Source organism: Aspergillus niger (assembly GCF_000002855.4).
Source record: "Aspergillus niger supercontig An08".
In the NCBI taxonomy this organism is placed as follows: domain Eukaryota; kingdom Fungi; phylum Ascomycota; class Eurotiomycetes; order Eurotiales; family Aspergillaceae; genus Aspergillus; species Aspergillus niger.
In genome coordinates, this window is record NT_166524.1 from 2852576 (window position 1) to 2879020 (window position 26445).

Genomic DNA, 26445 nt, shown 5'->3' on the forward strand with positions numbered 1-26445 from the left:
TTTCTAAAGCCATGGCTCCAGTTCCAATAAACAACCAAGACCAAGCGCTGTTTTCTATTTCTATTTCATGGAGTTATGTGCTGTCCTGTTGTATATCTTGGTACTTTTTTTTGATCTCTGTAGGCCTGCTTCGGCTTAACCATGCCCCACGCGAGAACGAGGATTTTTCCGTACAGCGCTGTGTCCTTTATATAGTCTTGTTTCTATTGCTCCCTTCTTACCGGCTATATGTTCAGGGTGAATTCATCCCAATGGAATTTTATGTGACTCGGGCTAACTTGCACATTGAAATTGAATCAGATCCATGAAACCGTCAATATAATCGTGCTTCTTCTGCACTCTTGTTCATTCAATCTCAAAACTTCTCACGACTGAGAACCCCTGCTTGGGCTACTGGATGGAATATAACACACCTTTAGTGGAAGATTCTTTTAACCGAGCATAATGTTAGTTATCGTTTTTCTGTACTCAGCTGAAGGAACAAGATACTTCCATCATACTCATTCGTAGTGCCTTGCTGCAACGGAGTATTCAACAGGGTATTAGGCCTTATCATGTACGTTCCTCACCACAGTGGGCTCTAGAAATCTTTGTCTATTTCCTTACCAGTGGTACAGTAAGAATACCCTCCCCCAGTATCAGCTTAATACTGGCCTAGAACACTCTGCTTGCCTCTAGTTTCATTGGGATGAGCCCTTGGCTGTATCATGGTCTACTCTGCCGCGCGAGACTAACCAGCCTTCGAAGTTACTTGAATCGGGATAGGTACGAGGTCTAGATAATTGAATGGACCTAAGCCCGGTTAATGAGAAATTGTCTCATGTAACCGCACAGTATCTATATGAAGTAGATCATTGTTTGTCTGCGTTGCCGCTTGATACATGCGTGCAACCATGTTGTAAGTGAGTGTTCCGTTGCGGGGGTTTTCTTTTTGGACTTATGTTACAAGAACAATATAGCTTACGTATTATCTAGACTACCAACCATCACTTAGGGCCTTTGAACCAATATGCTCGGCCGAGGCAGATACGACACTACAGGGGTGAAGAAGTCAGGTGCACCACCTCCGCCGCCATCGACTCGGAAGACAAATCGGATGACCGTGATGCTAGGTGATTGGACAACAATGGGGAAGGAGAGCTATTTCTGTTTGTGCCTGTAATTATTACCATCAACTTACATTGTGCTAAGAGTGAAGAAATTCAGACCGATTGGGCTTCCTTTGAGCTTCGGAAATTTATAAATTCGTGTGGCCCGATCTTCCAATATAAATTTCTGCATCCATTGATGATTATATTCTATCATATTCGTTGTACTTTTCTGTCTTCAGATTCCAATTGCTTTGTTTCTACTTAGTTTGGACCCTCTTACTTACAGCCATCTCAAATCTCCAAGTGAATATACCTTTCCTTGTTTCGAACCACTAAATAAAATAAAAAGGCTTGATTCTGACTGATATGCCCTCTTTATAGGATGTGCTCCTATGGTCGTGTTGAATACAGCTGCGGCTATCGGGAACCTAAGCCTCGTATCGTTAGGTGCGTCCCGGCTCTCAGTAATGAATGCCCCGGGACAACTCGAAAGGATATAATACATATGAGCTATAAATGTGGGAAGGAATACTGCACTAGTATGTACCTTGCTGGCCTAATAAGGTTAAGCTTACAAAATAAATAAGAGCAGAAGAATTCCTGTGCAAATTTATATGAGGTCACCGCGCTACCGGCGGAGTAGGGATTTACTATCAGGCTGTCGGCGAGTCAACCCGGTTTGGTCGCGGAGGCGGAAAATCTTAGCTACTCCAATATATAAAATTGGTTATATACCAGCCCTAGCCTAGCGTGTTCTTCGGAAATGACTAGGTACCCATAGAAAAGGAGGCTGATTCACTTAGATCAAGATCTCGCCAGCCTTGCGTGTTTTTATATCCATTGTGGCAAGCCTCGCGATGAAGTAGGCAAGATAGAAATAAGAACAGCTAGTTCTGCCAATTTGATAGAACAATTTTTTTGCTAACAGGCAATAAGATGTGTGAAGATATACAGTAGGTTTACTACAAGCAGCTTATTAGAATTTTACTGACAGACTCTCAGGGACCTTATCAAATCCATCCCAGGCCTAGTGCCTGAAATAGCTGAACATGTATCCTGTCAATTATCTGGGGGGACAAGCTACCAGCATACCTTTCGAATCCCTGGTCGTCAACTTTCCACAGCCTTTCTCGAGACTACCGATCCACGTTCCTCATCGGCACTGGAATACGACTTACCATATCAACATTGACCATCGTTTCTACAGTGGACTTTCTCAAACACTTATCACGTGATGCAGGACTTGCACCACACTGTCAGGGGTACAGATATCTCTGAGATTTCTGTTATGGGTGTTTTGGTAAAGCTTGCTGCACATGCTGTAACGCAACCACATCACGCATCGAGAGGATCTCAAGAGTTGTTACATTATGCTTAGCACGGCTAGTCATACCAAGAACATTCTTAACGGTCAGTACGGCAACTAAACAAATCTGCCACTATGGAGATAGACGACTGTCTGGTGCAAGCCACGAGGTGGCCTGTGGCTTAGTGCTCCCGCAGCAAGTCCAGGTAGCATTCTTTCTGCAGGACCTACGTCGTTTTCCTTGATGAGGTCCGCACAGTCTATCTGGTAGGCTTTCAGAGTGATCGATTGAGCCTACACAACATACTGTTTATTCTCATCGAAGCTTTTCCAACTCTAATAGAATAATGGTTAAGCAACCAGCCAGACCCGATACATTTCGAACTTTATTCACTTCTCGGACTGCTTTTTATGTTGTTGGGTCATTCCCAGAAAAGGAATTCGGACTCATTCTACTATGCCATTTGCCTTGCCGTGAATGATCTCGAAAGAACATTGGGCATAATCAGAAAGGAAATTAGCATGGCCATACTCTATGGCGAATTCAGTTGGGATGGAGCAACAAATGCCTCTATAACATTTGGCGCATACTTGGATGACTTACGGAAGCAACTGTCACGTTTGCAAAGCCACGCCGACTAAATGGATTAGTTAACTATATGGAAACGACTCATGAGATTCCCTGGAGGCAAGGAATTTTTCGTGTTCTTGTAGCGTATCTTCGAGATGTTCCTCTAAAGTATAGCACAGTTCTTCGTATACTTGACTGTTGCCGAGCGCAGTGCTTTCACACGCCAGAAAAGGCCCGTCAATTTGGCTAGAGTGGCAAGTGTCTCAGATAGGGTTGCGGACGCATATGAGCGGGAAGTATAGCGTCGCAGTCGCGCCGCGGTCATCCCTTGTGCAGTGGTAACGGGCTTCACTAGCTATTTTACCCAGAGTTCCAGACACACGCGAACAAGCAACGGCCAACATACATAAAGACTTTGCTTCCCTTCTTTTTTTCATCTCTTCAGAGTCTCATCTCAATGACAGCACGAATTCTTTTGTCAAGGAACTGAATCCAGTACCTGCACAGTCGGCCTAGTTAACTGTGTCATTGTTAGATGCCGGTATTCTCGCAAAACTTTGCTCCATATACTACTTGAGACCCTTGCAAGCACCATCATCCTCTGGTAAGGACTGACTATCTGTACAATATTACTTGCCAGAATGTTGGATTTGGACGAGGAGTATCATACGTAAGGCCACTACGTCTTATAGGGAAATGCTGTGACAATTGACGCCTATCCAGCATCATGCAATCAAAGATTAAAGAGTTCACCATTGGCAAGGACCGAAAGAGATTCCAAATCCACATGGCAGTAGCTTGCTTGTTTCCAGAGGAGATACTCCGGTCCCCTACCCACCTTGAAATGGATGAAATCGTCTTTGGCCGTTGCTGTGAGTTTGTATATTCGGGTGACTACTCCGTCCCATTGCCGAACTCCAGCCACTCGGGAAGCCCTGTCGATCAACCTGGCAACAGCAATGGCATATTTCAGGAAATCGAACTTCGATTGAATCCTACGAATCTGACAGAAAATATTTTCCATCCAACGAGAGCATCTCAACCTCACGCCCCCTACGTTGAGCGATGTGACCCAGTTCCCTGGTATGAAGCCGGAGTTCCTTTGAACACTGATCCTGCAGTCGATTATTCAGCGGTTTTTCTTAGCCACGCGGAAATTGTACGCTTCAGTTCCAGAACCAATTGGGCTTCGCTACATGATCGGTCCCTCTATTGGCTTGTACGTTCCCTCGCCCGCTTTCAGCTTTTTAAGGAGCGGACTCGAGATATTGTGGCATTGTTGAGGTTTGTATTCGAAGAAAGTGAATGCATAGAGGACGTACAAACGGTCCTACAGCATTATATAGTATGGAATGTAGAAATCCTTATGCGTGATGCGGACTTTCGACAACTGCTCGACAGAGTGCCAACCTTGGAGAAAGCCGTTTTTCGTTCTATGTGGAAGTAAGGGCTTGGTTTATATGTTAGATTTAGATGCGCATCTATTGTGCCTGTACTGTATGTGATCCAATGTTGTTTTAGGTTACATTTAGGTTATTTTTCAGGAGAGCACAACAAATATCAGGACATGGCATGGCACGATCGGCCCCTTTTGAGGCAGCCCCTCTACCGCTACTCTAGCAGCTTTTCTAGGCTGACGGCACGACCACATCACTTTGACGTACAATTAGGAGAATATACAGGCATGGGCTTCTCAAGGCCATGGCGTCAAGGCTTGTGATACTAGCGCCGCAGCAGTCCTTCCCTGCAGGAGATTGTAAGGTCCAGTGGCTCAGTACCGATTTGGGAACTCACGAGCAGGTGCGGGAGCTTTGCCGGACCGCAGCGGAAGAAATCGAGTAACCCCTCAGGGCCACTGCGGGATGTGCGCAGTGATGACCCACCGTGTTAGGTCAGAAGGCCAATCAACATTTACTTCCGGTACTTGGCAGGGACGACTGCGGTTCAGCTAGAAGTCGCTTCGTAATCAGTAAACATTACGAGGCCCGCAAGCAGGAGACCCACTTGTCAGCACCACTGTTATATGAGTTATGAACAAGGTAGACGTTCTTGCTGGAGGTGTTCTTTGTCTAGTCTCAAAGACAGATGCAGCAGCCACCTCCCATGCTGCAGGCTCCTATATGCAATATTCTTTGATCATACTGGCTATAGATCAAGCCTTCCAGAAGGCCTGCGTTTCGAAGAGGTGTTTCCCATTACTCTATGCTTCTTATTTGTATTGAGATTTCAGGACAATCCTCACGTGGCTATTCTCCTCACAAGAGGATTATCATGAGAGCCATTCCATCCTGGCAGACTCCTTCTGGTCTGATACTTCCATGTCCCAAAATAACTTATGATCTTTCGCATATTAACTTATTTCCGGAAGATTCTACTTGAGTATCACTACATGAAAAAAATCCATATATGTCGTAGGGCAACACAAAAGGCTTTTCTTATACTGCTAGCCGCTCGGAGACGTCATTCTCGAACCAGTTTTGCTCATATGTATATAAGAGTCTTAGATAGAACTACATATGTGTATAACAGTCCTGAGAATGCTCTCACAATTTCCCGAGCGACATGGAACGGTGACGTTTGGTGGGGGACATCGGTTCGGGTTCGGCCCGATCCAGCACTCGAGAGACCAACGATAGAAGCTGCTTGTCCTTGGTGAGTCGGCCTTCGGCCGCAAGCCTCTGCTCTTCATGCTCAGAGATCAGGAATATGGCATTATTGCCGTCGACAGTGGCTGCGCGATAACACTGGGCGGGGCTGAGGCTTTGTAGATTCCGATCATACAGCGAATAGTTCTTCGATGAATACTTCCTTGCAATTCGTTCCACCGGCGACGGATCGGAAGGATCCACTCGGAGGCGGTCGGACCGCTTCCACTCCTCTCGTTCAAACCGCCAGAAGCAAACCTCAACAAAAGCTGGTGGTTGTGGTGCCTCCACCGGGGCTGGAGGCCCAGCATCATCTGCGGGAGGACCCTGACCAAGGGGGTGGCTGGCATCATCATGGGTAGTAGGTGCTACATGTTCGAGATTCTCCACTGGGGGCTCCGGCTGTTCTTCATGGTGAGAAGCTGGCGATGGGTCTTGAGAAGGTTCTGGAACAGCAGCCTGTGCTACATCCGGGTTCCTATTATGCGTCACATGCGCCGGTTAGTCGTCAGGGGGCGTCGACGGTGAATTCTGCCTTTCTGGAGGTCTAGCTGACGGTTCCAGAACTGGCTGCTCCTGGTGAGAAAGACCAAGCTCTTCCTCGAGTCGCTCACGTTCTAACTCCTCCTCCAGCCTTCCCTGTTCTTCCTGGGCCCTCATCAGTTGGTCAAGGTATTCAACCAAGACCGGTTGTTGCCCAGCAGGGCCGCCAATACTCGAAGAATTGCCGTCCTCAATTTCCGTAGACTGTGGCTGTGATGGATGATCAATACGCGCCTGATCTTCAAGACCATCGTCCTGAGGTGGATCTTCTACTGTTGATCTGTTGTCTGAGTCCTGCTCAAGCGGGGTTGCCTCAAGTGAAATTCTCATGCAATGGCTATGGGCATCTGCTTCTTCCAGGGCGGCAGGGCCATGTGTGGGGTGCGGCGTGAGGGCGGTCGCTGGATCGGACTGCGTTGATTTGTCTTGTGGGCCTTCGTCAGGGAGTTTCTGGGATGACAGTCGGACATATCCTGATCCGAGGGCTCCATGCTCAGATACTCCAACTCCATGGGGTCGTACTCCTCGGACTCGTCGTTCCCTTCTCCCGTTGGACGCAACTGACGCCTGCGCATCTGAGCCTTCCGCGTCCGTCGTCGGTTTACAATATCCCGTTTTCTTTCAGCTCTCGGTACCTGCTGGCGGCGCAGAGAACATTGCTCCTCATCCCGTCGGGCCGCTTGCCCCTGTGGCTGTTCTTGTTCTTGTTGAGGTGACTCCCTTGGTAAAGCCGCTTGCAGAGCGGATCCATGGTCGCCAGATGGACCATCTTCTCCGACGAACAACGGCGACCGGGGAATATCCCCGGGAGACTCTCCGGCCCGGTCGCTGACAGTGGGCTCAGGTCGTGCAGATCTTCCGAAGAAGGAAATAGACACAGCGGCGGACATAAAAGCTAGTGATCGTGTCAATGACCCCAACGTCGTCGGCGTGCAAACGGTCCAGGAAGAGCAAAGGGCTATCTTGCTTGTGGGTTCGTTTTCGTGGCATCCCGCAGCGAGCCCGGGGTTTCATGGTGCTGTCTGCAAGAAGATCATGTCCTATATCAGGTTCGTAGGGCGCCGCCATTGCGAAGCACTCGGCAATTCGGTTCACCAGGATATCGAACTGTCTGGTGTCGTATCGGAACCGATTAGGTTTCCTGGCCTGCAGCAGAGCCGCCCGTGCAATCTGATGGTCGGGGGAGCCATCTACCAAAACATCGATTTCTGGAGACTTGAATCCGAGCCGGCGAGCAAGTCCGGCCATCTCGTAGATCGCTCTTTCATCGGCTTTGGCACGCACTGGCTTAGCTAGCAGGTCATCATCATTCTTTGCGTCCGGAGCCATCAACGGATTATGTCGCATTGCATATAGCCACACCTGTAGGTATCCCATGTCGAGCCGCTCCACGTCGGTTGCACGCTGACGCCGGAAAGTAGACTCGGAAGTCTGTATCTTACGCTCTCCTATATCTCCATCTAGGTAGGGAACAAACATCGACGCCATGGTTCTCCAAACAAATTCATCAGATGGTCCAAAAAGGCGCTTTACACAATGCGGGCAACTTTCCAAATACTTGAAATCCTCAAAAAAAGTGTACAGGGAAGGAATCAGCCCGTCAGAGTCTTTCATTCGCCTCCATATTATCCTCCGCCCTTCCTCGCTAAATTCCGCAAATGCCTGGCCACTAAGGATCAACACACAGGCCATTTTCGCATCAGTCCGGAATTTCTTCGGTGCCAGTAATTGCAAGGCGTCAACAGTATCCGTATCAATTTTCTTCATCGAAATAGGATCGGAGTCGACTAAGGAGGACCAAAAATTCCGACATGATTGAGATAGTTTACGATCTCGTACAGAGTAAATTAGAAATTGATGAGCAAGATGGAAAATGGGATCAAGAACCTACTTCAACACAGCCTGTGGCGATCAATCGGTGGAGCATGCTAATCCTCATCCCATGTGGCCAAAGCCCAGGTATTGGCAGTAACAGATTGAAGGCTCGCCGAAGACGACGGTTTCTCCTCTTGTCTAATTGAGCCAAGCGGTCTTGGTTGCTGGATGACAGTCGGACAAGCCACCGCTCTCGGAAAGCTTCATTATCCTCGCCCTCGTACTGCCGGATCTTACGATATATTTCACCATCGGTCGGTTTCTTCTGATTTGCATATTCATCTACCAGAGAGGTCTTTAGTTCTTCACCAATGTCAAAAGTGTTGTCAGTCTTTACACGACGAAGCAATCAATCATACATGACCCACTGTGTTCGTATAGCCCCACGGGAAAGCAATTCTGACCGGAATTTTTAGCACGGATTGAGTTATGGGCTGTCCGGTCGTCGGAGGCGGACCAAGCAGACGATTTGGCCTCCGTTGCGCGAGTAATGATGCAGCTCATGCAGAAATATGTTAAGGATGACGGAGCAGTTGGGATTGACAACCTCGATCGTTGGCGCAACTTTTCCAGCTGCTATTGAATTCCTCTCAGCGACGACATCAGCCGGCTCATTGGGAGTTCTCGAAAGGGTTAGTTGTATCCTCGTCACATTTGAAAGATGCTCATTTATTTTTAGCAATGTCTCCTGACGGAAGTCCGTTGGTCTCGTAGTGACCTCATTGCATGGTTTGCTCTAATATCTGCACGTACATTCTATTCGTACGCACCTTAGTCAGATGCAGAGAAGTAGACTACAATTGTGACTAGATGAGCTGCTGTACACTAAAGACTGTTGATGCTTTCAATGGAGAACCATACAGATGCTCTTCCGATTTAGTTACAGCACACTAATCGACCCTTCCTTTCGGTTCAATATATCTTGCATTCAATACGGATTGGAATAGCATATTACCAACAAAAAGACCCTAGGTAGATCGTTCATCCATTGTGCTACAGTGCTATAAATAAACAAGGCGAGCCGCCCGGGCTAGCAAATTATATCAAATCCATGACAATAGTTAAAACTCACGAATAAGACAGATAATGTCATGCAATTTATAAATACAAAGGACTACTCTCAGGCTGAAGAGCAGACTCTTGACGCTACCCCAAATCCCAGGTTTCGCTCTTCAAGTAGGTGATAAGAAAAATAGACTAGAACTATAGGTTACAGCACGTTAGTGAGGAATTTCGCCATATTCTCCATCGCAATATGTTTGGCATCGACATTTGTCCAAGGGTTCTCAGTCCGCTGGCGCGCTATCGCTGCCGCATTCTCGGCTTGGGTATGTGCCATCCTCCGTCTCCCGAATATGCCAATCTCATCGTTCAGGATGGCCTGACGGAGACCTTCTGTGACCTGTCCAAACATCAGAGATTTGACCACAGGCTCCAACTCATGGAAGGTGCAAATAGTGCCTGAGTGAGTGTTCAAGACTAAAGTGACGAGGGCATTGATTTTATCCTCATTGAACGAAGCATCTTTGCTGGAAACGTGAGTAAATTGGCTACTGTATGAGTCAGTAAATTTACATGGGTTTCATTAGCTCACCCCCGACTAACAGGATACCAACTCCCAGTGTCCCTGCAAGTATCCACCACAACCTACCGCATTTCGCATAACTGGCTGAAATCTGATCACGACGAGATTTCTCTGATTTTGATTTGCAAGGATCATCGTGATACGCTTGCAGGGTGCAGGTAATGACGTGGGAACTGGGACGCTTCTTTTTAAGAGCAGGCCAGTATCTGTCATGGTTCGTACAGGGCTCTTCGTAGTTGATGTACAGCAAGACCATTGCAATACGCTTTGCGTCAGGATCAAGGAAAGTATTTTTTTCATCCGCGTCGAGGTCTCTAAGGTAGTTGACCATTCCTTGTATACCTTTCCAAGCGACGGGAAGTCCAAGGGCGTGCAGGCCGAGCGACATATTGTTGTCCCACCCATCCAAAAGAGACCGTAGCAGCTCGCGAGATGTCTTTGAGAAAAAAGACACTTCCGCTTCAAGAATCACCTGAATATGCGCTTCGGATAATATTCCCCGCCGCAAGATTGTAGTGAGAGAATTGCCGGGTTGGGCTCTATAGAAGTTTTCCTTGTATTGGGTTGCTTCCGCCTTACGGGTCTAACATCTGCGAGTTTCCCCCCAGGTGAGGAGCCAGAACCCATAGTAGAGGGTGTCGAATAGCAGGGAGTCGTCCCATTCATTACAGGTGTGGAAATGGTCTCTGTGGGTGACGAGATTCCAAAGCCTGGACAGGAAGTGAGAAGAGTTGTATCTGGCGGGGTATAAAGAGCGCTTTCGGGTATTATTCCCACATCCCACAGTTGCTTTGCTTCGCCGTTTAGGAAATGACTGTTATCGTGTGTATCATTCATCCATGAATTGACGACGTCGGCTAGAAGAGGATCTGCAGAGATTGACGACTTGGGCTTGCTAATTGGTAGGCACGGGGCCGACGGAGGGGATAGAATAGGCTGAGCGGCGGCAATAGTACAATTCACTTCGGAAGAAGAAATAGTTAGTATGATAGGAAGTGACAGTAAGAAGGGTGAGATGGATACGCTCTTACCTGGGGACACTGATGGCTCCTGGCCGGCAATTCAAAACAATCCACAAAGCCAGCTTTTTCAAGTCCGTACCCGACACTGGCTACCTGGAAAATATTCAGCTGCCCAAGCTGCTCCAGGTCGGACCCAAGATCTCGAACAAGCTACAAGGGTAAAAAAAAGCCCCCAGAATGATTCTCAGTGGACCTACCTTTCTAGACTGCTTTTCTTCCAGAATAAGGGGCATCGCTCCGGGGCCTTGTTCCTACAGCATGAGTATTAGTCGCTGCAGGTCTTTCAAAAGAGCAAACCCACATCGAGGCCGACCGTGACATTTAACATGTTCATGCAACTAGTCCGGTACGTGGGGGAAATGATCTCCTGTTCGGTGCTCAGAATGTGGTATCGGATAAATTCACCTTGTTGAGCCCGCATCAAGACATCCGATTTCTGCAAATCATTAAGTCGTCCGATCTGCTCCAACAATCTACTAAGATGGTTGACCAGCTGCACTAAATTGAGCATCATACAGAGGCCTTTGGGAGACTATTCACATCGGAACACGCATCCTCGGTCCAATCTGGATTACCATTTTGATTGTTCTTTCGGTGATGAGTTAGTGAGAATGGCTCAAATGGGTCTCATTTACCTGAATGCCGATGGTTAATATGTACATGTTCGTAGGACCAGCCCGCCAGGTCAGTTAAAAAGAATGATTAAGGGAGTGGACGTAGCAGCCAGAAGTGGTACGAATCTACTGAACGAAAGGACGCCGTTTGGCAGGTAGCGATGGGCATGCGAGTGAAACTAGATCAATGGAGCATGATGGAAAGTGAAAGAAGCTGGCCTTTTATGTTCGGGGCAGTTGATCAGACACTCAGGGTGAGCAAAGGGTGAGCAGAACGTGAGCTCCTACGAGCACATCGAAGAGCCACGGTCAAAATGCTGACATCGTGGCTGACAATGAAACTGCCCCACTCACCTTAGTGGCCCTCCCCCCGACGCCTCTCCACGAATATGTCGCGCGTGCTGCTGACCAACAGGAAAGGAGAAGGGAATGGGGCAGGTGAGAAGAGGAAGGGAAAATTTCTGTCTCAGCAGGAGAGCAAGGTTACATTTCTCACCGCCTAAATACAGCTAGTCCAGAATACGTCGCCATCCCCATTGCCCCATCACCTCCGGTATTTTATCTCCTGCATACGCGTCATATTTTACAAAACGCTTCAAACCACCCCTATCCGTTCCCAATTAACCATCGTTAGGCTGGTATTCCAGTTCTGAAAGATGTACACCCTGATGGAAGTATTCTCGTACAATCTCTCGTATGTGGTCTCGAATATCGTCTCCTGCAGAGACTGACCTCCCTTGTTAGTCTTGCTGTGAACGAAGTCAATCGGGCTGCTTACCCACAACCAGCGTCCGACCTCTCTCTTCCCGGATGTTTGGCAGCCTTTCAATCTGATCCCCAGATGCCTCGAGTGAAACAATACTTTCGTAATTGGGTGTACCCTGGTAGAGACAAAATGTTTCGTGCTCCCCAAACGGGACTTTGTTATGTGCAAGGCCATTTCTCACGTATATGGATACATTGAGAATCTACAACCGTATCAGGTCAGCTTCAAACGGAACATCTTCGGTTTTGGGACCCGTTACATACATAACCATCGTCTATAATATCGTCATCGAGGAGATCATTAAGCAGGCCTTGGGCCGCACTTGTCATGTCTGGCTCATTAGCTGGGTGTTCGCAGGAATAACTGCATAGCGTACTCACCAATCGATTCTACTTGCCATACTAAGTGCAGCCGGCGTATTTGTGAAGTACAAGTGTTATAACCGTAGATCATCTTACCGCGGCAATCCCAAATCCGCTGGCGATCAACAAGGCATTTTCATATTTGCTGACATCCTCAGTTGTTCCGTGAGGACCCGTGGATAGGGCCATATAAGAAACAGAGGTTTCTGTGGCCACTGAAGCGTGACGAATAAGATCCGCGGATAAACCACGGCGTGGTTGTACAAGAAGCTCCATAGCATCCTGCCTATGTCGGGCCCATGATGTGACTGTGAACGGATGTGTCTGCGTCCACGCCCATAAACCCACTCATGGTATCCAGAGGTTGATATACTGCCCGGCCTCGACCTGCACCGGTCGAGGTAATAGGTCACGGATCTGGGAAGCTGTTACTACGAGCTTGTTCTCCTTCGTTTTCTTGAAAGTAAATGATACGAGCGCCCTGGGAGCACCCCGGCCCGCAAACAATCCGTTTCGATATAACAGGATCACTAGCTGCAAGCATGTGGTTAGCCCTAAGATCCCCAACGCAACCCAGAGAGAGAGCTTCGAGGAGGCGTTTTCGTTTGAAAGGTGCCGCAAGGTGCCATAGACAAAAGTTGCAGTCAAGATCTGATGCCCTGGCAGGAAACCTCGAAAGACCACCGACGCAACCACGCATTTGTACACAGAGCAAGGATACCCAGAGATGCAGCACCCTAGCCACTATTAGCTGGCGCGAATGGAAGAATTGGGAGGACGTACAATGAGGGTAAACATATTCCGCGATTGATCGAGTGGGAAGCTAAATTGTTGGTCTTGCACCATTGCAATTATATGAAATGACAACAGAATAATGGTCATCCGACCAGTAGCGCGGTGAATCCCACAGTAAGTGTTCCATTTGATGCCAAGAAGGTCAGCTAAGAAGCTCCGGTGGGTGGCTGATAAAGGGATAATTAGATTGATCAAGGCCAACTCTCCAGCCCGGCGGCCAGCGCTTGTTAGCGATGTTATTCGGAAGAGGATGAGGAAGACATTTGTTGCGGCATATATCACATGAAGTATAACACTGGCTCGTGACCAAGGGCCCCAACGTCGACTTCTATGAACAATATAAGGGATAGTCAAGTGTCGAGATACTAAAACAGAGAATAGATTTGTCCAATTCGCAAGAATGGAGATGATCGTGTAAGGAACAATCCCGCAAAAGTATCGCCAGCAGCAATTGCGTAGAAGGCCAATATATTCATTGTCTGTGCAAAGAGAATTAACAGAACAAGAAGGATTACAAAAAGGACGAAGGGAAGTCTGCAGTCATGAGGGCTCTTATACTGTAACTTAGCAATAATAAAATATGATTCCCACTGCGGTGTGGGTCCCCGAAGCAGAGCACGCCTGCGGAACTATAGTTACAATTCAATTACGGCGCAGCGACCCCCAAAGTTTACGGGAAAGTACATAAAAAGGTCCAATATGTATTTCGAATAAAAAATCCTAGGAAATCTCACATCAAAGCCTGTAGTATGTCCAAGCAATCTTCTTGGGTGAAGAAACGTCGCGCTGAGACCGCTCGAGCAAAAGCACAACAACGGCAGAGGCGGAGGAAGACTCTGTTTTAGAAAGGCCGCGGAATTCTATCTTGAATGTGAGTCCGACGTATTTGTGGCTGTTCGAATTCGAAAAGCCGGGCAAATATATCTCCTCGACTCATCCTCGCCAAGCCAGTGGATGCTACTTTGTCCAACCTGGTAGAGTATACTCAATCTACTCTCTGAGAATAAAAGTTAATATAAGTAGGCATCATACTACCCTCCTCCTATCCAGGAGGTATTGGAGGATATTATGCCCCAGGTTGAGCCTTTGTCAGAGTCGGGAGATACACCAGCTTTTCCAGAAAGAAAAGGAAGGCATTAATTGGGTTTTTACTACTGGACCCGTTATTATTATTATTATTGAATAGTTCGTAATACATTTAAGTATAGACCATACCTCAGCATGTCGAATTCTGGCTGCGGTAGAAAATGGTTTCAGTACCTACACGCTGCGGAGACCGCAGCGCTTGGTCTCAGGTGTTTTGAGGGTTGGCTCCAGTGGCTCTCGCTTGTTTGCAGGGCGTCTTCACGTTTATTATTGGCTATGATACTTACTTCGACATGTTCATGAATCAATCAATTTCTAACAGGTCTGGTCTAAAAGTTTTGTTTGAATATTGAAATATGAAGAACTTAATAATGGATAATGGTGTGATAAGACCCTAATACGGACGTCTCCTTGTGCCTTCCCTGAGGTTGGACATTGCTTAGCCATTACTTAGTCAGCTAGTGATCTTTAGATAACTGGGGGCTGTACCGGCCACCCAATCAGACAAGAATCCGGCGTGGGCCGCGTAGTGGTAAAACACAACCTAGCCGCAGGATATCGAGCATTATGATCAGCCGGGGTGAGCTAGGAGGTGGAGACTTACATCCGGAATCTGCCCAGATCCACAGCCCCCGTAGTCACTTGCTGTACTGATACCCAAGTAGTATAGCTTATCATGCGTGATACATTGTTCTCTTGGCCAACCAATGCCCAGGGGTCCCAATGTCCTAGGATAGCCCCGATGTATCACCCGAGTGGCGGGAAACCCAGGGTATGATAACAGGGATTTCGAATTATCATGCAGTGGTCAATTCGATGGAAGTGGAGTTCATGATGCACTCGTTCCCATGAGTGATGATACGCCAAAGTGATACTTGCTTTTATACCAGCCGGATGCAGTATGCGTCCCTCTCACGAATTACTTGCTTCAATCAGATTTCTCTGGAACAAGGTTCGACCCTTAAGGTCTAAATATCCTTCTATTGACAACTGATACACATTGTGTCCACTTATTAAGCCGACATTCTTTATTGTCTTGATTCGACACTTGTGACCAGACGGACACGAGAGACAGGAATTGCTTTTGACAGCATCCGCTACAAATTGTCAGTGACATACTACCTGCAAACAAACATCATTGCGAGTTAGAATCACTGAATTTATGCTCAATGTATTCACATGTGTTAAATCGTAGAACCAGAAGAAGAAAGTATGAAAAATCGTTAGAAGATATTGCATCACTAACGTCGCCCGCTGTTCCTTTACCATTCATCCAATGGTGAAATTCAGGAGTAGAAGATAAGATTCGAGAAGATGGACATTAAGTTTTAGACAATACAAAGTCGTTTTCGCCTATGCAATTCTCCTCTATAAGGATGCTTCCCACGTGACTCTGTCCGCCTTTTCATCGGTTGGTAATTTAGTTCCGCGTAGTGAAAGTCAATGATCAGGGCCCGTCCCAGCTCAGCGTTCCATAGAATATTGGCTAGCCGGAGGTCCCGGTGCAGGACTCCCAGGGAAAGAATCTCCTTCTCAGATCTCGCAATCTCACGTATCCTCTTATCACGCTCAATCTCAGGTATAGGATCACCCCCCCAGGCCATGATGAGCATGTGGCAGATCTCGCCAGCTCCATGTACGAAGTAGGATTTAGCCAAGTCGATTGACCCCAGGAAAACAGGAACAGCAGACGCCTGTACTTGGTTGAGTACACGGTATACGACTTCCTCACGTTTGACTTCCTCCCACCGTCGGGAAGTCGTTCCTTTACCGACCATAGTATATCCATACGCTGTACAGGTGACTTTGAATGGGACTCCCGATGCGCCACAACCCCCCAGAGGTGTGCAGTCTCGGTCGATGTTTCCATCGAGTTGCTGCTTGAGTTGCTTGATCAGCATTTTAGCATTGATAGGGTGTTGGCTGCTGTTCCCTCCCTGTCGGTGGAGCATGACGTTTGGGCAGTTATCATCCAGCTGACCACCACGTTGCAGGCTACGTAGACATTTCTGGGTGCAAAACTGTGCGGTATGCTGCTGACCTTGTCCACTGCTTTGGATATATCGAGATCCCGCCGGACGTGTTTGTCGTTGAGCAGATGGAGACGAAGGAGATGATGGAACCTGACTAAAACCACGCTTTCTTCCTCCTGGAGCTTGATCTGCGTCAGAATCAGAATCATCACGTGGAGTCAGATGCGGCGACGCGCAGCTAACTCGAGACCGGGTGGGTATTCGGCGGGTGTCAGCAGGGGGTGGAGCAGGAGACGACGACGGTATATATTCCGATGTAGTAGGTTCGGAACTCGTATACTGCGATGCTGTGTATTCTGAGTCAGGCGGGTTTTGTTGCAATTCCGATCCCGGAATCTGGGAACGTGTATGATCGAAACTTGTCTTCCATTCTGGCAACTTCTTTGTAGCATTCCGCCACTCCTGGTCACGATATTGTGAGCGGAAACTCATGAGGCATAAGCACAATACCCGAGCAACAGCTGTTAGCGGCTGTTGTAGAGAACTCAGTTCATCATCCGCGGTAACTTCCATGTTGGGTTCACAGAGATGGTAGTATAAGGTGCCCGGATCATCATAAGGGACCCGTAGCAAAACAATTGCGAATCCATTAGTCAGATATGAGTACTCGAGCCCTTCCTGGAGCATGACATGATACTCCTGAGCCACAGCCGAGCCGGTTAGCCAGGCCGCATTATATCTCAGTTTCTCGGGCCCCTCCGTGGGAACGGAGTCTGGTCTGACTATCTCATTCCAGAACTGCATTGGTCGCAAACCCGCTCGGAGATTCTCAACAGATAGCTTATGGGGCGGCTTATACTCGGCGGTCATAATAATTGTACTTTTATCGCCATCGACGCGGTGGATGCAATACTGGTCTGGTCGAGAACGTCCGGAACTTGGTGGTTTATCCGTTTGGGACTGGTCAGTGTCAGCCGCATCGAGGGCATTAGCGTGGTTGTCAAAACGTATCCCATCGCCCAAATAAAATTCCTCTCGAGCAGCAGGTATCTTGCAGAGCTCTTCGATAACATCATGAACATAGTCCTCCACAGCAAATCGCTCATAACTCTCCAAATCTTGTTCACTGCTTATTGCCCTTTTGCCAAGTCGTCTACCTAAACGTTCCAGCTCGAGACGCGGTGAAAATAAACGTGCGGCAGACTTTTCTGATGGTGCCAAATAAGTGCAAATAGAGCGGTAGACTTTTTGCTGCTCGGCTACGCAGTTAGTCCAATGCAGAAGCTGCAGCGGACAACGTTTCCCAGTAGGCGCTGGTATCTTCCCTGTTGTAGAACGAGACGGACTTTCAGCTCGCAGAGATCGAGAAAAGTAGACGTGACCGAAACGAATAAGCTCAGTAAAGGTTGTTAGTCGTGTTTGTTCTCTTCCCTGGTCCCTTTCCTGCTCTGCTAGCCGTTGGCGTTCCTCTGCTTGTTTCCTGAACTCTGCTTCCTGCTGGCGTTCCTCCTCCGCCCGTTTCTTTTCTTCCTCAGCCTGTCTCTTTCCCTCCTCAGCCCTCAAAAAGAGCGCTTTGTAGTCTGGCGGGCTGCTGTTCATCTGGCTGATATCTTTATCGATAAGTATTGATTTCGATTTGACGCTCATCTAGGCGAGCATGCGGAGAAATCGCCGTACATATCAGCTGACTAAAAATCGGTGAAAGTATTTTCCGGGTGACGATCCGGGCGGCTCATGAGATGAGAACCTGGTGAGCGTCCAGTGTACAGGCTAATAGTAAGTACTACGGTGCGGGTCCCGGAAGCAGAGCACGCCCTGCGGGGATATAATTTTTGTCAACCATAGCGATCCTTAGTGCTTATGGGGAATCATTTAAAAGGACCCCAAAATCTCGAATAAGGCCCACCCGCTTCGGCTCACGCACGCGTCAGGCATCCCATGACCCCGAAACGCGTACTTTTTCACCGCAACAGCCATCGACCCGATTCCCACACATTTGTCTACAACCAAGTCCCAATTAATCACCTATTTAGACTGGCCACATGTAGAACATTCCGCGTGCAGAACTGCGCCTTCTAATTAGCAACGAGCTTCGGTGTCAGAATAGCCGAAGTAACTCGACCGCTCACCGGGTCACGTGATTTAGCCGACCAAGAGAAACGATAGCTTAGCTACCAAACAGTAGCTATGGCTACCGGTAGCTCCGGTAGCCACCAGAAGGATATAAGGACGCTTAATCTCGGTCATGTACTTTCATTTACTTCTATTTGTCCAAGCCTACTTGTCAGAATAGCGTCCCATAAGTACTCGAACAAGACCCATCGGTAAGCCTATCACTGCATATGTTCGCCAAGCATAGTCACGCCTTCGCAAGAAGTCAGTATCCAATTTACTACAATTCGAAATACGTTCTAGCACGCCGGGCTCATAAGAGGTCTTACGGGCGAGTGACTACCTAACTCAGCAGCAGGGTACCCACGTGACACAGTCGCTTGACGTTGAGAGGCTGGCTAAGCCCCACTCTTGTGGCTACTGGCTGCGGTAGCGACGGCTATGACTCAGTGGGCGGGCTGCCGACAGGTGATTTGGGCGAGAGCGCTCCAGGCAGCAGTCCGACTTTCAACGTTGGCATTTGTTGTCTCACACTCTCCACAATTCTTCAAGACAAATCTTTCCTCAACGAAAGCTGTAGACTACTTGTCATACGTCACGCCACTAGGCACATTTGACAATCAAGAAGGTTTGGCACTTGCGCTGTTCCGGTTTTTGCCTGAGAACAAATGTATCTAAGCCACGGTATCTGTCTACAGGCACTCTTCGAGTGGCTTAGGTCGGCTTTGACCTTGAACCAATCGACCCACCGCAGTCTTCTCCAACGGACACGGAATCATTAGCCGAGGAGATGTCAGACCAAGATCTCAAGCAGCAATTAGCTGATATTCAGAAGGACCATGAAGAGTGTATGGCTGACATTCGCGTATTTCGAGTCCATCAAAAGAGTTCAGCCAGCTCCTATGCTGAGCAATTTCTGGACATCTCCCGCCACCTCAAGTGGACTGACGCCGCATACATGGCTATCTTTGAAAATGGACTGAAATTCGATGTCAAGGATATTCTATGTGTAAACAAAAGGCCAGAAACTCTGTCTACTCTTATTGAGAGGGCGATCAAAATTGATAGCAGTTCAACGCTTGGGAAAGAACCGATCTGGCTCATTGCCGTGGGCCGGTCGGAGCTAAGGATCATGCTGCTTTCATAGCGTGCTCCTCATCCTAAAGTTTAGCAGAGAATCGAAGGTGACGACCCTTGTATGTCAACTATGTTGACTTAGGATTATTACACGTAAATCTAAAAGATGGAAAGGAGTATACACGTATAGATCTCTGATATTCGCAAGCGGATAACTTGACCATCCCAGATCGGTGGTCAGCACTGACAAGACTATTGAGTTTGCATTGAACCTCTCAGATTGGCACCCGAGGTCAAGAACTTTGTATCGCAGGATACTGATTTGCTGGCGTCTGACGGTCTAATGCATACAGTTATTTACGTGGAAGTGCGTCAATCTTACGTCTAATTGTAGTTTGGCTTGATGTGAGCATGTAATTAGGAGTTGGAAACAAACATCTATGTATTTTGACTGGGAAGCAGAAGGCGCATCCCACTGTAGAAGGAAAGCCTTACTAACCCACAGGGGCTCCAACGATATCGACAGCTAAGAGGACATATACTGAAAGGATCTACATATGGGCTCGAAGAATATACAGCAGATGTACGTTAAAACATGTATTGATAGATCAGTGATAGTTGCCTTTTCGGCTGAGCCGCCGGGCGTTAACGAATTTTGTGTGTACGGCTACCACCTTCAGAAGATGCCATTCGCGGAAGATATACACAATAGGGGGCTAGCGAATACTCACGTCGCCGTTGTTACCAACCAGTAGACTGCTGAACAATTGGGAATCTATTACAAGTCTGTGGCAGCGCTTCATGGTCCGGTAACTGCAGAAGTCCCAGAGTATAGAAGCTCGGCTGCCGAGTACTAGCCACATACTCCGTTAGACTGTCAGCTTTCTGAATGGCCATGAGCTAATGGACGGTGATGAGATTGCTCCTGCCTTTTCTTTTCTTGTACGGGCTTATACCGATCAAGATTGCTGCCTGCATGTAACATATTTATACGACTGTCATATACCAAGATAATAGATGTTTATTTGATTCATTCTCTTGCACTTATCACTTATATTGTGCTACTGCGCACTGTTCCTCGCAATCCTCCTCTTTCCTACCCCCTGCTAATAAAAGTACAAAAACAGACGATTTGCAACTCATAGTTTCTCTAACTGATGATCTCTTGTAAGAGTTTACCAATATATTCCCCAACATAGGGGCGGTCCTATCTTTACGTACCATGGTGATATAGACCATTATGATGTAACGGCAAGCGCAGGACCAAGAAGCAGGACTCATGTTGGAGTAAGATTCGAGGAGTACCATTCAACGTGACAGTCGTACTTGCTCTAGAGGCCGAAAAGCCTGGGATGGAAGCCATAACATGGAGACAATGGAGATCCAGTAAAAGAGTAGATGAAAAGTGGATGAAGTTACAGAAACAAGTAGGAAGTTCCAGAGATTCGATTTTATACGTTCGTTCGTTACTTTTTAAAAAGGTAGCTTTAGGCTTCGACCGGTCATTGCCATTAATTGTTGAAAATTGGCGAGATATATAAATCGAAGGCTCCTACCGTCTTTGGATGGGTGGCGGCTCTGGTTCGAAGGCGCCTGTGAATGGGAGATGAAAAACAGGCGGATCAAAGTTCTAAGTTTCTGGGTGTGAGTCTGATCCATTCTCAAACTCTAGTACGCTGCCATATCGTCGTAGAACCTTGCAAACTGATCCCGAAGTCCCGTAACTAGGCAAGACCAAACAGACTCTCTATGGGACTGAACTTTCCAGTATGCCTCAGATGTTACTGAGCGCCAAGCTTTCTGCGAGAGCGTCTTCTTTGCCCGTTCAGAACGGGCGTTTGCCTTTCTTTGTACTCGTTATGGATCTCCCTCAGAGAAATCGTAACAGGCGGCCTTCATAAGCTTATGCTTTCAAGAAATACTTCCTATTCTCAATTGTATATGTGCACAATTCTTCCAACGTATGGAAAATTTCCAAGTGACCGCCTGCCCGGCTCGACTGCAAGAAATAGACCAAATTGAGGTGAGTTTAGACCACAAGCTTTGTTTTTGTTGGCCCTGATTTAACATCATCCAACTGGATATGTCTAAGGGCAAACCTGTTGCGCGTTACGGCGTTCATTATGTATCGGGATTATATTAATGCAACGGCAAATTCTTTGCCATGATGCCAGAGTCTTCGCATCGGTCCCAACCGTCGAATTGTGGGCTTGGATCACCGCAAATCGAAACGACTGCCTGTCGCATTCTCGCGCAGCCTCCTTCGATGTCACCCAAAGTAGTCACACATATGGTAAAACTTTGCATGAATTGGCCCATCTTGGTTGTGGGCAAACCTTGGATACTTTGCAGAGAACGCATCGATTTCATCTATAAGTAGGTTGGCCTGATTGCTGTCAACTATCAACAAGAAACTTGATATGACCGACAAAGTCAGTAGATCAGTTCCGTCTATAGCTCATCAAAGGTATAAAAGCTACGAACACGGCGGCGATCATGCCTTTCTGGCAGGATTATGAGCAGATTTCGTTGTGCATTTGTCTTACTTTCAATTCCTTGTAAATTGGGCGAGTAACCAACCAAGGGAATCGAAGTATGTCGGCACTCACGCCGTTTCGAGAGGTTCGATAAGGGGTCGCAGTTACGAATGCATCTTTTTGCTTAGTAACACAGCTTGAGGTAACTAAGTGAGACCCAAATGAAGAGGGAGGGGTTATCTGCTAAAACTATTTTCCTGCGGTCATTGGTTGTCATCTCACTGTGGGCTTGGAATGTCAAGGGCCCTTGCTTGTCTACATGATTTTCAGAGGTCAAAGCAAGTTGTGCTTAACGCAAGGGATCCAGCACACGAAGCCGCAATTGCCGCTCCATCGCCTGCCCCATGTCGTCGTATGCAAAGTCCGTCCCAGGCAGGGGGATCGTCAAATGTATTCCTGACTTGGCGGTGAAAGATCCTTGTAGTACCTCTTGATGCGAACAACAATCTAGGTCCAGAGAATCGGCCGTAGATGGAGAAGTACGGATACGGCAATTACTCTACGTAAGAGAATGTATTCCACAGATAGCCATGTCCAATTGACAAATGCCTACCAACGTTATTCTTCCTGGCTGCTGCGGCGAACTGCCAGGGAGGTACTTGCCACAACATCAATCTGACGGAAAACCCTCTACCTAATATTACCTGCAGTTACAAGGACACACTCAAATGTGGTCGCATTCCTCACCTGCTTTCCTGAGTATACGTATAGCATATACATTTACGCACTCATTCCACGCGCCTTTCCGTTTGAGCGATTACTAGCCATCATCCTTCGCTCGCTGAGTAGAAAACTATAGGAAATATTCATTTTGTGCCCTCTCTTAATAACAGTATTGAGAGGTACACAACGATTTGGCTCATCATGTCTCAACTCTGTCCCTCTCCATAACGGAACTGTGTATATTATACAAGTCACTACCTCTGAACTGTTGACGGAGTCCTGTATAGGACCGGGGTAAGTGCTTTAAGACCTTTCGCGAGCTTGCTCAGCTTGCCTTAGAGGCCCCGATATTGTTACCCTCAGCAGCGTGCGGTTCCTTGCTAAGATACTTGTTCCCTGTTGTTTTCTACCATACCTTTTGTGGTACGTCTAACCGTTCTTGGGCCAGTCACGCCTGTAAAAGTTATAATACATTCATACACTCCTACAATAATACATTCGTACTCTCCTACATGAGAAACGTGGCAGCTACGTGGGTACCTTCAAGAATAAATTTGACCAAGTGAGTCGCTGCATGGCTGCCCAACGTAAGTGGCTAGACCGCTGTTCCAGCCCACGGGGATATCCCTTGCACAAACCTTTCAGATTAGCCAGGCTGGTAATGAAATTGAGCCTAATATATAGGGAGTCATCTCCTTCACGGGGTATCGAGCTTCTCATCTCTTCATATGTGGTAGAAGCTTCTCTCCGGCATTATTTGTGTTTGCCCTCACAATGACAACTGTATTTATCGGCCAGGCTGAGGATGGAAGCCACCCAGCCTGGCCACAGGATGAAGTTACGAGTTCGTTAGTCGGACGGGTGGGGTTCTCGCCAATCTATTCTGGGGCCGATTTATCTTCTTTTTCACTTGAGGGCTATTGCGACCCAATGGTGATAGGGGGTAGACAAGGAGAAATCCTGGCTCCTCCTTCTACGATAGTGACCGATACTGTGATCGGGAACAGCAGAGAACCTTCTTGGCCGGAGCAATACCTAGACCTCATCGCACCGAACAGCCTACTGTACCTGGAAGACTTCGCTCAAAACCAGTCACATTCTGCTAATCTCGTGGAAGCCTCGACTCTGACCACAGTGGGGTTGGACTCACAGGAACACTCTCTTCCAAACCAATCTCTATAGAGACGTGGCTTGGATGGATGCCTGAGTGATGAAGGTTACGAGAGGACCACCGCAGCTGTGGTTGTTGGAGGACGGGCCGATTCAGGAACATATGTTTCGAGGTTTCAGGAAGTGCCAATGCCTTCTTATGATCACGATATTTCACCAGAGGATGGGCTATATCACTGCCAAGATCGTGCATGCGTGGCCCAGACTGGCTTTTCAAGAAAATGTGATTTGCAGTAAGCTACGCCACCACTTTCTCAATTCATCCCGCTGACTCTTCACAGAAAGCATATGCGCAGTCACGTTAAGCCAGTTAAATGCCCCATATGTACGGTAACCAAGGCTCAGCAGGTTCATATGCGCCGACATATGGAAGTGCATCACGGTGGATGGGCTCGGCAATGGTGGCAAGTGGGAGTTGTGTGTGAATTATGCGGTAAATCATTCACAAGGAGAGACAATCTTCGGAGACACCACCGAAGTCAGCATGAAGATTTTAGTAGCCTCTGTATCTGATTAAAGTTTTTCGTCTGTGGGGCCTATGCTCTGTCGAGTTTATGAAGGTTCTTGAATGGTATTTTAGATCCCCTCCAAGCTAACGTCTGGTAAGAAGCAGAAGTACACTCGCCTCCATCTTGTAATTAAGGTTCTAATGAGAATCTACGATTACGTGTTTCAATGAGAGCAGAAAAGGTATGGAATTCCAAGAAGTCAGAAAAAGAAACCAAATTAACTTGCGAGTCAAAATCAGAATACCACTTTAGATCTTGAGAGATACCCCGCCACAGTCGGCATCAGGGTCTTCATCCGACACGTATGTCCTGAGCTTATTTGTCTCAAGAACCTTCGCCGTGCTACGTTCAGTTGCCTCCTTTTCCAAACTGACATCAGCAGATGAATATCGGAACGTATTTTCCCGAAGCTCCTCCGAATCTATGCGAGACCACCGGTCACTTGAAATTGCTGTCTGGGAATCAGGATGCCAGGGACTTGGTGACGACTGATCAAAGATTTGAGCAATCACAGCCCGCCGAAGCTCATTTGTCATCTCATTGAGGACCTTTACCTGCAAATCGTATTCTGGAATCCCCCTCGTGGGATTTTTGACTAATTGCGGGCTCCAATTAACCCAGACTTTGCGGTGAGATTCAGGGACGACCATTCGAGCCGGATGGTGCCTGAAGTACAGTTCACAACATAGACAGGCCGGCTTGCTACAAGCAATGTAACGGTCATTCCCCACGAAAGACAGGTTTTGCCTGAAGAAATGGTCCAGAACCTGCACTTCTGCATGCACCTGCGCCGTGCACTTGTCATACTGTACCAGGAAATCCTGAAAGGTGCGAGATTGAGACCGAAAATTCATGGAAAGCAAAAGATTCTTTATCTGAAGCTTTTCCGGGTCATCCTTCTTCAACATCCTGTTGAGGACACCGTCAAGCGTGGTGAGATTATCGGGCACTGGCCGAGGCACTGAAGGCACACAAGGAATAGCCACCACCTGATGCGAGTCAAGGATGTGAGACAAATGGCAGGCATCCTCAACCAGCTGCGACGGTGCCCGGATGTGATCTGCCAGTCGCCCTAGATAATGGATAACTAACGCAAAAGGCGACCTTTTGTCTCCAGGACCCATTAACCTTTCCTCGTCTTGAGCTTTTAGTCCGATTACCCTGGCGAATACGGACTTTATTTGGACATAGGCATAATGGCAGAGTGCCAGACAATCATCCTGTTCGAGAATGAGATCAAGCCAGTCTTTTATCAACTGATCTACTGAACCAGTTAGCTTGTCATATTGTAAGACTGCAATCTGGCCGTTACGAACCTTGTTCCGTTCTCACAGATCCCGGTATGCAATAACACTGTTTGATCGCTTGAAACAAGCACTGACGCTCTTTTTTCACCCGGCTAATCGCGAAGTTTAGACAGAAACTGGTAAAGTTTGCCTTATCTTGTCCTTCATCAAAGTCCCCAGTGATTCTTGTAGTTCGTTCCAGGTGGCCGAGAGCATTGTTCGCGAACTCGACGATTTTGTCGCTAGATGCGTTGGATGCAATCCAGAAGTTGTAACATGTTTCGCTGTCTTCAAGCCCAATGGCAGTGCAGGAACCACCTCCTTTGGTAAAGTCACAAATATAGGCGAGGTTACGTAGGAATTTACGTCGCCGTGCTTGCTCCAAACTATGATCCGGTGGGCCAACTGTGTGCTGCCCACGGGTCTGTCCTAGTACACGCAAAAGAAACAAAGGCTCGTAAAATCGACCAAGAAGTCTCTTATACGCGTCTAGTCTCGGGCGCCCCACGCGGACTGAGTCGATAGGCAATTGTTTGGAGGTGGCATTGTTCTGGACTTTCAATGAATGCTTTAAGGATGGCATCTTGGAAATGCAGGATGAGAAAAGTGCACGAAATGTAATCCACAGTCAGAGTGCGAGCTTATTGAGAAGGAAGAGTAATTTACGGGCATTTTGACGACTCATAATGTTTTTTTATACCGGATACATATTGTTAAATAATCAGTCACGGGGTGGGGGAGGAAGACCATATGCAGAAGGGATATAGGAGGAAGACAATGCAGGAGAAAGACGATGCAGGAGGAAGACGATGCAGGAGGAAGACGATGCAGGAGGAAGACGATGCGGGAGGAAGACA

General features: G+C 47.5%; 10 protein-coding genes across 10 annotated transcripts, besides 2 other annotated features; 4 read left to right on the plus strand and 6 right to left on the minus strand.

Moving 5' to 3' along the window:
* The first annotated feature begins 893 nt into the window (after positions 1-893).
* Positions 894-898: a sequence feature (Short protein (An08g12050, CAK40081.1) was converted to a misc_feature.).
* A 142-nt stretch (positions 899-1040) lies between these two features.
* Positions 1041-1116: a sequence feature (Short protein (An08g12050, CAK40081.1) was converted to a misc_feature.).
* Positions 1117-3609: 2493 nt separating this feature from the next.
* Positions 3610-5347, plus strand: An08g12060 (uncharacterized protein; the record flags this gene model as incomplete). Its single annotated transcript, XM_059749491.1, has 6 exons — positions 3610-3638; positions 3692-4187; positions 4305-4411; positions 4442-4465; positions 4651-4768; positions 5120-5347. 6 exons carry the CDS (start codon positions 3610-3612, stop codon positions 5345-5347), a joined length of 1002 nt encoding a protein of 333 aa, XP_059601267.1.
* Positions 5348-5511: 164 nt separating this feature from the next.
* An08g12070 (uncharacterized protein) lies at positions 5512-7644 on the minus strand (the record flags this gene model as incomplete). The annotated part of the gene is made up of 4 exons (XM_059749492.1): positions 5512-6077; positions 6228-6723; positions 6762-7051; positions 7095-7644. 4 exons carry the CDS (start codon positions 7642-7644, stop codon positions 5512-5514), a joined length of 1902 nt encoding a protein of 633 aa, XP_059601268.1.
* A 1597-nt stretch (positions 7645-9241) lies between these two features.
* Positions 9242-11216, minus strand: An08g12080 (uncharacterized protein; the record flags this gene model as incomplete). The annotated part of the gene is made up of 7 exons (XM_059749493.1): positions 9242-9584; positions 9637-10052; positions 10196-10552; positions 10648-10731; positions 10836-10889; positions 10940-11074; positions 11214-11216. 7 exons carry the CDS (start codon positions 11214-11216, stop codon positions 9242-9244), a joined length of 1392 nt encoding a protein of 463 aa, XP_059601269.1.
* A 656-nt stretch (positions 11217-11872) lies between these two features.
* An08g12090 (hypothetical protein) lies at positions 11873-12656 on the minus strand (the record flags this gene model as incomplete). Its single annotated transcript, XM_059749494.1, has 4 exons — positions 11873-11979; positions 12031-12220; positions 12282-12407; positions 12477-12656. 4 exons carry the CDS (start codon positions 12654-12656, stop codon positions 11873-11875), a joined length of 603 nt encoding a protein of 200 aa, XP_059601270.1.
* A 1766-nt stretch (positions 12657-14422) lies between these two features.
* An08g12100 (hypothetical protein) lies at positions 14423-15133 on the plus strand (the record flags this gene model as incomplete). Its single annotated transcript, XM_059749495.1, has 4 exons — positions 14423-14470; positions 14513-14583; positions 14792-14908; positions 15067-15133. 4 exons carry the CDS (start codon positions 14423-14425, stop codon positions 15131-15133), a joined length of 303 nt encoding a protein of 100 aa, XP_059601271.1.
* Positions 15134-15589: 456 nt separating this feature from the next.
* On the minus strand, positions 15590-17881 carry An08g12110 (uncharacterized protein; the record flags this gene model as incomplete). The annotated part of the gene is made up of 1 exon (XM_001393274.1): positions 15590-17881. The coding sequence occupies one exon, from the start codon at positions 17879-17881 to the stop codon at positions 15590-15592; it is 2292 nt and encodes a 763-aa protein (XP_001393311.1).
* A 540-nt stretch (positions 17882-18421) lies between these two features.
* On the plus strand, positions 18422-19493 carry An08g12120 (uncharacterized protein; the record flags this gene model as incomplete). The annotated part of the gene is made up of 3 exons (XM_059749496.1): positions 18422-18558; positions 18723-18858; positions 19065-19493. The coding sequence occupies 3 exons, from the start codon at positions 18422-18424 to the stop codon at positions 19491-19493; spliced, it is 702 nt and encodes a 233-aa protein (XP_059601272.1).
* A 1833-nt stretch (positions 19494-21326) lies between these two features.
* On the minus strand, positions 21327-23343 carry An08g12130 (hypothetical protein; the record flags this gene model as incomplete). The annotated part of the gene is made up of 8 exons (XM_059749497.1): positions 21327-21422; positions 21523-21661; positions 21760-21874; positions 22273-22389; positions 22514-22575; positions 22882-22957; positions 23039-23077; positions 23262-23343. The coding sequence occupies 8 exons, from the start codon at positions 23341-23343 to the stop codon at positions 21327-21329; spliced, it is 726 nt and encodes a 241-aa protein (XP_059601273.1).
* A 54-nt stretch (positions 23344-23397) lies between these two features.
* On the plus strand, positions 23398-24306 carry An08g12140 (uncharacterized protein; the record flags this gene model as incomplete). The annotated part of the gene is made up of 3 exons (XM_059749499.1): positions 23398-23757; positions 23806-24026; positions 24075-24306. 3 exons carry the CDS (start codon positions 23398-23400, stop codon positions 24304-24306), a joined length of 813 nt encoding a protein of 270 aa, XP_059601274.1.
* A 244-nt stretch (positions 24307-24550) lies between these two features.
* Positions 24551-26171, minus strand: An08g12150 (uncharacterized protein; the record flags this gene model as incomplete). The annotated part of the gene is made up of 2 exons (XM_001393278.1): positions 24551-25563; positions 25619-26171. The coding sequence occupies 2 exons, from the start codon at positions 26169-26171 to the stop codon at positions 24551-24553; spliced, it is 1566 nt and encodes a 521-aa protein (XP_001393315.1).
* Between the last annotated feature and the right edge of the window lie 274 nt (positions 26172-26445).